The following is an 11,257-nucleotide window of genomic DNA, read 5'->3' on the forward strand; positions in this document are numbered from 1 at the left end:
GATACTGGGGAGCGCTGGAAAACATGCTGGGAAAACATGTGAACATGGAAAGAAGCTTTGTTGCTGGTTGCGATGCCGGCCATTGTGGCTTCTATATTAGGATATCGGTTTTGAAATTTTTTTTTCAGCGCCTGATAGATCCCAGAGCGATTTATGGCCACCATGTCTCAAAGGAAAACCCACCATAGATGCCACTAACCACACGCTTCAGAGTGTGGGGCTCTTCCTCTTAATGATCAGTTGATTGGAATTCCATTTTGGTACGGCCAGCAAGGCGGTCCATCATAAGTTTAATGTGGTTCTCGAAGATTCGAACAACTATATCCTTTTGCTTCATTATGCAATCTGATATTTTTAAATGAATTTTTTAAAGATGAAACCGCTATCGGTCCTCTAATTCGAAGAGGGCCTTTTTTTTCTAAATGCTATGGGTATTAAACTTCAGTATTTGTATTATTATTTACCTTAGTTTAGAGGTACAGCTTTTACGTTTCTCCACTCACAGGAGGTTGAAGTAGGTTTATTTGGTGGATAATAGTGCGGGTTTGGTCTCTGACTTCTAACGCTGCAAAGGTTATCTCCTGTAACCGCTTTAACAGTAGTAAATTTGGCATGTCATTATTTGCTGGCAACAACGGCTCTTCGGGCACGGCCTGTTTTGTTACGTTTGCTTTGTCTACGCTGTAATTAAGACAAATATTCTAATGAACAGTAATTTTAGCACAAAAGGTGCTAGTTGACATTTGGCGTATTTGTAAATACCCAGCGGGTGGCGTTCCAATCGGCGTCTGTTCATGCTGCGGCTGATGAAGTCTGGTTGAATTCCAGCTCGAGCCGCAGCTACTGGTTTCATCATCTTCCATTTTCCTGCTAAACTGTCCGGCTGGAGGGGGTAGGTCCAGGTAAGAGGATGGCGTGATGCTGAGAGCTTCATGCTGATCGGCCAAACCCAGCTGCGTGGCTGTTGGGGGGCGATCACCCCCAATGGATGACAAACAACTTTCATTACTCAATGAAAGATCTTTATCAACTTCCGGGTGAGGAGGACTGTTTGTATGACGTGTGTATTGTTGCGACTGTCTCTGGTGCTGGTTTGCATGCAGAATGCGGATCTTGGCGCGCATTTCCTCCATCATGTTCAAAAGCCGAGCATTGTGCAATGATAGTCGGTCGTGGTCTTCTTGAAGCACCTCAACCATGGCTCCTTTATCAGCCAATTGCTGCTTCAAATTAGTCACATCTTCTGGTGCCATCAGTTCGGAAGATGGGATTAGTTTATCAAAAGCTGGAACTGGCGCAGGGTCAAACTGATTTTTAGAGTACTGTCGACGCTGCTTTTGTTGCTCTCTCATGGAGACGATGTATTTTCTAACTTTGCTCTCCACTTTGGAATAATCCGGTGGACGAAATACGAGCGAGTTGTGGCTCCTAGACAGAAATTTCTTGCGATGGGGCGTTCGCATTAGTGATTGGCTGCTGCTGGCAACTGACGCCGGAATACCGGAAACATTCCGCACATCTTGCTTGTCCTGGCAAATGCCCAACCAAAATATAAAGAAATTTCTGAAAATGCTACTCATAAGCATACGGATAATGAGATGAAAGTCTTGTTAACATACGTATTCAGTCATTCTGGAAAATGTTTCTCGGCTCGGCGAACTATTGGTGCAGGATATGGAATCCGGCTCGCTCGTGCTTAACTCCGTTAAACTCGGCAGTTCTTCGTCATCCAACATCTGTCTCGTTCAAAATATTACAAAAATATAATAAGTTTAAAATTGTATCAAATGAAAACATAATTTGCATATTTTGAAGAAAGCAACAATGTCCCATGAGTTCATTTCTCATGTACACATCTGGTGCCAAGTGGAGAGTTTTGTTATTTAATCTACAGGATCAACTTCACATTCAATCAGACAGGTTCTGTACTTTCTCATGTAATAGATTGGGAAAAAAGATAACATTTTAAAACGAAGTACCTGATCGAGGAGTTGAGAAGACTGTAGGACAGTGGGCAGAGATACTTCAACAGCGGGTAACGATCGATCTTGCTCTTCGACGTACGACTCGCCATCGTCTCCCCACGAATAGCAATTGTTCATATTTTTTGGTTCCATCACAGATGCGGTGTATCAATTATTCGAAGAAGAAGAATAAAACTCAAAGTAAAACACAGAAGCAGTAACGTCAGAGTATCAAACAATCTCTAAACAAACGTGGGGTGGTTCACTGTGACATGTTGTGTTTTGTTTGGCTGCTGTTTCCATGGAAACTCATATAGCCGCACCATCGACAATTCGACATAAAAAGAATAATTGGACGTCGAATCGTCTGCAAACAGATTAGATTACTCTCGTAAGAAGAAAAAAAACTACAGGAAAAAGAAAAATGCTTGAAAATAATTACTAATAACTGCGTTAGGAATAAACGTCGAGAGTCTGAAAGATAATTCAAGTTACGATTTTTGTTCACACAGGCAGGTTATTTAACTCTTTAAGAATTGGTTAACATACCGGCTGTTGTTTTGTTATTGCACTGGAGTCGGTTTGTTTCCGGATTGAACTGAAAGTGAAGGAGCCCAATCAAGTTGAAATCTTGAGCAGAAAACCATATAGGCGGCCTCATTAAACGTTGAAAAGAAGAAGAAACCGACAACCGCATTTACAACTCCAATCAAGTCTGTTCCGGCGACCAGCAGAATCGTTGTTTTTTGATTTTTTTTTCTCTCTCTCTTCGTCCTCCTGTCTATACTTTTTCTTCCAAGTTTTCTTCCTTTCATTAATTTATTTTTCTGTTGTATTCGAAGGGGGAAAAAAAGTATAATGGGCGGCTTGTGCTCTGGGTGGAGTTGCGAGTTGTTCGTCAATAATAAGTGGTCGGCTGAACAGCATAAGGAGGCGGACTGGATGCTGACATGGAACCGTGTTAATTAGCACAGTTTTCGTGCTGCTCTGCGGTCTTAGTTGGGTGGCTTAAGGAGAAAAGAAAAGAATGGAAGTGGATTTTTGTTGTTAAAACAAAGGCCCGCATTGTGTACGTATTACACGTATCTTGTCTCCGTCTTTACCGAATGGATGTACAACAACAACAACCCCCAAAGAAATGGAAAAGAAAACCCTACAAGGACACGATGTACATTTTCACTTGTTCTTTTTCCTGGTAACGTCCTTCGTCATCCTCACTAGTTCCATCGTTAGCGTCGTCCGTTTTCAAAGAGTAAGTCAAAACGAATGTCTTTTTTTTGTGTGTGTGCGTGATCTTTGTTTTCAACGTTTGCTCGTGTTCAATATACATTCTTATTCATTGCGGTAAAGAGTGAAGAATGCTAAACTTCTCTGTGTGCACCTGTGGACTTCAATAAAATCTTAGAAATCATGTCATCTGCTTACTAGGACCAGTTTTTTTGTTTTCGTTCATAGATAAAAAGTACATAATGGATGATGATTGCTTGACTGACAAACGGACAACCGAAATCTAGTTACAATAATCAGCACAATCATTTGTTTTTTCTCCTTTTTCTCGTTGCAACTGGCAAATAAGAGGAATGCGGCTGGTCACATAATAATAAGATTTTTTATTTCTTTTGAAACGGAGGAGAGGATTATAACAACCGATGTTGAAAAGAGATGAAGGACGCCACCAAGTTGGTCATGAAGACACGTCGTAACACTGCCAGGGGAAACGAGAGAAATCCGGATTGTATCCGAGGTCTCCCCGTTCGCTTCAATTCCTCCTTATCTCTCCGCTGGCACAGATCATATTTGATAATAAAGCCAAGTTACTTTTCTTTTTGTCTTTTAATGAGGAGAGGGAGAGAGAGAGAAAGAGAGAAGCGAGTGTGCGCTCTATCTGACTTCAAAGAGCAGCCCAAATAACGAACTTTATTTTTTTTTTCTCGTTGTTAAAAAAAAAAAACTTTTTTAGGCGGTGGAAGAAATAATAAATAAAGCTTGATTCGCTTAAAACAAAAATTTTTTTAGATTCAATCAACATTCATATTTATTGTTTCGATTCAATACGCAGAACTGCTGTTAGCAGAGGTGGATCGTCAAGTTTCTTGTTTCTCACGGGGCCACGGCCCTATATATCCTTTCATTCCATATTGTGATTTTCTTCGGCCCGGTTTATTAGCTAATTAATGAATGACAGGCTTGTTCATCATCCGCTTTCTTTAAAGAAAACAGAACTGTTTATTATTTTTCTCATCTTATTTTTATTCTTTTTAGAAAAAGAAGAAAATCTATTGCTTCATTAAACGTCCTCTTGCTATGGATGCGGTTGTATTTAGTTTGTCTGTGTGTGTGTGTGTGTGTGTGTGTGTGTGTGTATCTGTTTGTTTTGTTTTTATTGACCACGATACATTAACATTTATGGGACCTCGCGCGCCGGCGTTTATAATGAGCCGAGTGATGGATCGTTCGCCTAATCCACTACAAATAAGTATCAAACAGCCGCACAGGTCATTTGCTTCTCTATTTTTGAATCTGTATACATATTTTTTTTTGTTGTTCTCTTCCTACGAGCGATTGATTTTCACCGCGGATGTCATAAACTATCGACCCACAAGTTATCGGCCTCATTACGATATCGAAAATATTGATGTTTACCTGTTGATGATGTTCGTATATGCAAATCAAGCGGAACTCCTTCGCTTTTGCATCTCGCGCTCAGGCCCCTTTTTCCCACGCCCCATTTCCACCTAGTTGAGATAATGATTGGAGAACACAATCCTCGATACCAGTTAGGCGAATACATTTTCCAGCTATAATATTTTATCCTTTAGATATAGAAATATGCTTTCCGGTAATGACTTTGCGCTGCTGCCACTGCTCGACCTAGTGCCCAAGTGGAGATGAAATGGGGAGAAAGGCAACATGACGTGCTCGTCAGCGGCTATATAACAGTGAAATAACATATGAAACGAATTTTTCTCAAAATATAAATGTCCAAGTTATAGAAAACTGAATCGGCAGTCGGTACGTGCAGGGAGGAGAGCTGCACTTGACATATTCAGCACAATGCGGTACGGTTGAATAGCATTGAATCCAGAATCCCGCCGTGTGCCCATTCACATGACTGTAACGCCAGGCTTTCCCGACAAAAAGGTCACGTGACCATTTCTCTTGCCAACTCTTGACGGCTCTTTGATGGTTGGGTACCATTCGAATTCGGGACTTTTTGAATTCTTTTCATTTCTAGCCTCGCACTTGGATCTAGTTTATTTTTGCCTCTTGTCTTTTTACTCTCGAGTTGATGAGTTGAAAAATAATCAAAGACTGCTTCTCCCCTTTTGCGATCCTTTATTTCTAATGGTTATTACAGCTATTATTAGTATCGAAGTGTCCCTGTCTCCACCTTTGATTAACGCTGCCGGATGTCTTGTTAAGATCAAAACGTGACTTGATCGGTGATCAAAAAATAAGTTCTGCCAGCCACTTGAGGCAATCTTATGTCTCAATATCACCTGAACGTTTTCAATGTCATCTATATTTTTTTTTAAGTACAAACAAAAACAGCTTTTAAAGCATAACAAAAGCTAACTATAAACAACAAAACAAAACAATCAGTTACGTTTGTCTAGTAAGATAAGAACTTGTGTTACATAGGAGCGTTGGCGTTTGATCTGTTCAGGATTGTTTAGCAATATTAAATACGCTAGTTTACTTTATGTTATTTCCGTCTAGTATAGAATCACAAATACACGTATGCGAGTGAGGAGCTGCACATGAGAGGGGAAACTATTCTTTTTTTTCTATTTCTTCTTCTGTCGTTTTTCCCGCATTCTTTTTTTTTTTATCTTCGGGAGGGGTGGGGTACCGGGATCTGTATAGGAAAAGCCGCCTCATTAGAAGCGAGTCGCCATGGCAACGTCAGACAAAGTCGATGACGACGACGACGACGCTCCTCTCTGCCGCTTCCTCTTGACGGCTCTCCCGAGAGCACACATTTTTTTTTCCTATTTCTATTGGTAGACTCCCTTCGTCTATTTGCTGCTTTGGTCGTTCTCTCTTTGGCTCCCGACTCCCTCTCTTTTTATATATATATAAAGAGAGATCAACCTACGCGTGATCATTAAAGAGGATGTACACCACGGCTGCATCGACTTCTTCCGTCTCTTTCGTGCTTTTTTTCTTTTAATGATCGAAACATCATAGGGGAATCGCAGTATAACACGCAATTCTGTATACCGGACGCGGAAAAAAAATGTTGGATCTGTTTTCTCTCTGTTCTTACATTCGCACTCCCTTCATCTTCTTTGAGAATCTCGAGTTTTGCGGCTAGGTAATTCAAGTTCAAGAGTTTATTAGAATGGCTTAATAGGAGGGCCTAACGCGATGATATCAGGTTTGTTCCTAAAAAAAAACAGAAAAACTAAAGAGCAAAATAGCTTCAGCAAATTCTTGGCACTGGTAGTAAGTCTTGATGATCCATCATCATTAGACTTAATTCTGTCTAACTGGTCGGAATGAACTTGCCGAGCCGTACTTAATGACAATGATAAATGAAAAACTTCCGTCAGAAAACAATCGGTAAAGACGCCGATCACTGATGCCGAGGCCAATTTAAAAAGGGAAAAGTTGGAAAGATAATTTTTCTTTCCCAGCTTGTTTTCTTTTTTTGCTCAAAGTTTGTCACCAAGATCGCAAAAACCAATCAGTAGCCTTTTTTTCCTTCCTGCTATTCTGCACGTACATCCTAGACAGCAGCGCTCTGTCCGTTACATCGTCATAACAATAATAATGAGGCTAACTGGGTGGAGGAGAAACTTTCAGCATCTCAATACGCAGGGCGATGCCTTCCATCGATTCGTCCAGGCCAAATTCAGAGGTGTTGATGGCCATTAACTTACAGACGAGACGGTTGGGACGTATGGGTGGGTTCGGCTGGATGTCGCTCACCTTCTCGATTCGATGCCACTGGAAATTGACATGGAGATGGCTCGTTTAGGCTCCCTATCGATGTCCGCCATCTTGGCTGGGCGCCCCTTTTTTTTCACCAAAGAAACTAGCAAAAAGGGGAAATAACTGTAACACAACTCTAGGCCCCCACTGATGCTTATTTGCCTTATTTTAAAACGAAGATCTATTGGTCAGCAATGATATCGTGATGATAAGGCAAGCCACTGGAAGTCGAGTCAAAAATATGTGAATCGAGTTTCACAAAACGTTTCACTCACTTTACAGTGAGGTCAAGAGTATTCGAAAATGCAGATGCGGTGGTATCATGGACTTTGCTCATGTACGGAAATCGAACCACGGAAAAGTTTCACACATTCATTCATTAATTTTGAACGCGAAGCTCTTGGAAATTCATTTAGCACCAAGATTGCGTGACAGGTTATGGCTTTTTCCAAGAATCAAGTTTCGCGCCATGAGGACATACCTATCTAACTTGAATCCCAAACAATTGTTCTTTAATAATAATGAAACCCCCCTTCAACAAAAATATTTTATTAGGCCGCACAAATTTTCTTTACAATAAGTTATAACCCTCAAAACTTATCTTTGTAAACGACAACTCGTTTCCAAGGAAAATTGATATGTCATGCAAAGTTGTCGGAGAACATTACAATTATGATGTCACCCCGTGTCCTTTAGGCTATCAGAATTTACTCAACAGAAAAAGATCGAAAACTTAGAAGAAGAAGAAAAGAAAAACGAGGCCTGTTGAGTCGATCTATTTCGGCGTCTAACTTTGTGTTTTCTGCTATTGGATTACTGGTGACATCGGGAACATGTTGGTGTTCTTGATTTGGGATATTGCGCGATATGATGTAGTGTTCCAATACTTCAGCACGATGGCAGAAACGTCTACGGGCGTAGAAGTTTCTCGCCTTTTACGAGCTGCTAGTTGGGAGACAGAGAACAGGGCAAGTGACACTCTGCAGCACCGACGTAGCCGTCAAAAACCGTCGGTCTCCTGAGAAACGTCAGCTTCTCTCGCAGCAATTCATATTATTTATAGATTACACGAGACAGCCCTTCCGTTTCTGTTTTCTGTTAAATCCTTCGGCATTGACTGAATCCTGTTTTAATTTTTTCAAAATTTATTTTTTGAAAAGATTTTTCAGTTTATCGCTCAGGTAACGAAAGATGAATGTAAAAAAAAGGGGGGCCTATACGGACGGTTTGAGAATTGGAATTGATTGTAGTCGGATGCTTCTATGAATATTTCCAATCAGCCGAGCTTTGTTGTATTTTGTTTACCTTAATGAGGTTTCGAATCATTTAGCTACGCAGCTCATTAAAGTATTGATTCTACTAACCGCGAGATCTGGAACTTCCGGAGGAATTATTTCTAGAGCCCGTCGGTGCAAACTGGGTCTAGCGCGACCACCCCAGCCAAAACGTCAGGGTCGTAAAGATGCCTAGTGCATCTAAGAAAAGTTCTTGCTCGTGCCACCACTTACAAAACAGCCCTTTTTTAACCTCCTCTCTTTTTTTCCCTTAATTTTTATTTTTCGGTTTTCCAGGCAACCTAGAAGGGGGAATCTCACCCTAACTGTTTGATGGGGTTCCCATATCCACGCAGATACTCTCTCTTTCTGTCTGTTCCTATGAATTTTATGCCGAGAAAAACGCTTTCCTTAACCTTTCACTAGAACTGCGACTCAGCGGGAATTTCCGGATATATAAATTGGCCCTACTCATTTCAAATCAATACTTTAAAAAAAAAAAAGAGCTGGAAATGCAAGGAAAATATTAGTAAATAAGTTGCAACGAAATAGCGAGTAAGAGAAAGAAAAAAGGAGAAAGAGGTTCATTCATTTGTCGACGGGGCCGTTCATTAAGTACCGGATACGAGAGTAGCGACCGTAGTTCATTCGTTACGATGTCATATCCATCACGGCCAAAACGGAATAGACTGTTACACCGCTGGCTTTTTTTTCGGCTTGAACACCAAACGGAAAAAAAAAAAATAAAACACGGGACGACATGGGAAAAGATTCCGTCCTCTAATAATTCATAAATCAAAACAGGCTCTTTGACTTTTATCTTGTAACGCAACGGAGTGATTATTCCTAACTGGGAAAGTGTCGCTTGGCAGGACGAGTTTGTTGCATAAAGAGCCACGCAAAAGAGGGCAGGCGCCATGTAATTGTCCGCCGATTAGACGATGGACGTGTTGATTTTCTGGCGACAAGCAAAAACAACTCTATTACGTCCATTTAATAATGCGAGTCAGTGGAATGGCAATGATTTTGTGTTTACGGCACGCGTTCTGCGGTGTGTGTTAGCGCTGCGACTGTCGGACCTGATGCTGGGCAGCATTGATGTCTACACGACTGGAACACCTCTTCCAACCAAAAAAAGCTACCCTCATCCAGTCCATCATTTCGACAGGAAACGGGAGAGAGACCCCCCGCGGATTGAATATGATAAGGCCGCGTGACTCTATAACCTCCCCCTTGTAAAAATAAACCTAACGTACATTGGATTTCTTTTTTCCCTGTTTTTTTTTCTCCTTCTTCTGTGTTTCCCATTGTGTATATGTATATACATGTCCGATGTTACATATACAGGGTAAATGAGAGAAGCCCAGCACAGCACCGGGCAGCCAGCACGTGACCCCGGGACCGGGTCTCTGCTCTCATCACTCCCCTCGCTAACTATCCCCTCCAATAAAGAACCCTTAGCCCCCCCCCTGTTGCGTCGTTTTTATTTTTTATTCTTTTTTTTTTTTTTTTTATTCTTTTTTTCAGTCCTTTTTTTTTTTAGCCAATATGCCATCATAATAATGAACCCTTGAACTGATTCTATTATCGTATATATTCTCACCGGAGAGTTTATGAGTGTACGCATTTAGTTTTTTTTCCATTTCGTGTTTCTTCTTTTACGCTGTCGAGTTTTCCCAACTGATATAGAGTGCACACGTTTTGTACAAAGATCATTATCAGCAACGTATAATCAATATGAAGTGAGGATGCTGAACACTAATGTTTGGCAATTCATTCAAGTACGCTCTATTTTCACGAGATTTCAGCGATCATGTTGCAAATATTGCAGCTATTAAAAGCGGATACGTGGCAACTTCCCTAGTTTGATTTCCGTCTTTTGTTACACAGTATGAGACGCAGTTCGTTTGAATTTATTTTTTGTCTGTCGATATTACCAGGAAAAAGCCTCGATAAAATTTTAAGTCTAATAGTGAGAAACAAGGAAAAAAAAAAAAACCCAGTGTGGATGCTGTGATTCATGTGATATAAGTAAGCCTACTTAAGATCGAAGGGTGAAATAATGACGTGCCCGAATAATGCAACGGGCGATGGCAGCGACCGTCGATCTACACGCGCCGTCAACGCTCACGGCGTCAAATGTCATCAAAAAGAAATAGGAAAGAGTGCCACGTGACCGACGCCAACCCACGGTCTCAAATTTTGCACGCCACTTGGTTTTACATGCAGCGTTACCGTCTCGGTCGATTTTCGAGTCAAAACGACACCGTGACGCTCAGCCTGTTTTTTACAAGTAGAACGATCTTATTCGATCTACATTATAGATATACATTCCACGAATTTCAAGTTTGAACTTGAAATTCTTGGGACATTGATTCATTCAAACGGTGAACTACCCTCACGAACATGCGTGTCATGCATACATCTAAACACAATCAATTCAAATAAAAAAATGATTTCTTTTGTTTAGCGAATTTGAACCGTATAATAGTTGACATTCTCACAGCGTTCGTTCATCCAGCATTAAGTTGTAGACGCTGGAACTATAGCCATGGCAGACAGGCATATGCTATTTAAATCCATTTCATTTTTATAAATTGAACATTTGTGTAGACGTAAAGAATACATCATCTTCCACTTTACTAGCGGTAAAAGATATGATTGAGAAAAAAAACCATAGTTCTGTGTACACGCCTTTTGTTATAAACGAAAAGGTTGAGAAATATCCATCCCGTATCATGGAAAAAAAAACGAGGGAGGAAATTGATGCGTGAAACAACTTCTAAGGGGGGGGGGGGAGGAAGTGTAGTGGAAGAAGAGAGAACGACGCCCAGGCACGCGACCGGAACGTGCTCCATTGCTTCGGCATCCACATCCTTCATAGATTCTACATAGACCCTAACTGAACATAGACTGTACTATACACAGCGTAGTGTTAGTGTGTGTTACCCTAGCCCATCACTTGGGTAAGTTCTTTGGCACTGTCTCTCGACTCCCGGTTTTTCAGCCAGCATCAGTGGCGTGCGGCCAGAGCATCCAGCTTGGACATATTAGTCTAATTAGGAGTGGAGCATGTGAAAC

At 41.0% G+C, this 11,257-nt stretch overlaps 1 protein-coding gene across 2 annotated transcripts; it reads right to left on the minus strand.

Annotated features, from left to right (window-relative positions):
* Positions 1-434: 434 nt before the first annotated feature.
* Positions 435-2,253, minus strand: LOC130692414 (uncharacterized). Of its 2 annotated transcripts, none has more exons than XM_057515523.2 (4): positions 1,980-2,253; positions 1,620-1,736; positions 763-1,529; positions 435-681 (listed from the first exon to the last, which is right to left on the minus strand). In XM_057515523.2, exons 1-4 carry the CDS (start codon positions 2,115-2,117, stop codon positions 486-488), a joined length of 1,218 nt encoding a protein of 405 aa, XP_057371506.1. In that variant the 5' UTR covers positions 2,118-2,253; the 3' UTR covers positions 435-485. The 2 variants fall into 2 exon arrangements, with proteins under 2 accessions (XP_057371506.1, XP_057371507.1); XM_057515524.2 differs by having other exon boundaries at positions 586-701.
* Positions 2,254-11,257: the final 9,004 nt, after the last annotated feature.

The sequence above is a fragment of the Daphnia carinata genome, chromosome 1 (assembly GCF_022539665.2).
Source record: "Daphnia carinata strain CSIRO-1 chromosome 1, CSIRO_AGI_Dcar_HiC_V3, whole genome shotgun sequence".
NCBI lineage: Eukaryota > Metazoa > Arthropoda > Branchiopoda > Diplostraca > Daphniidae > Daphnia > Daphnia carinata.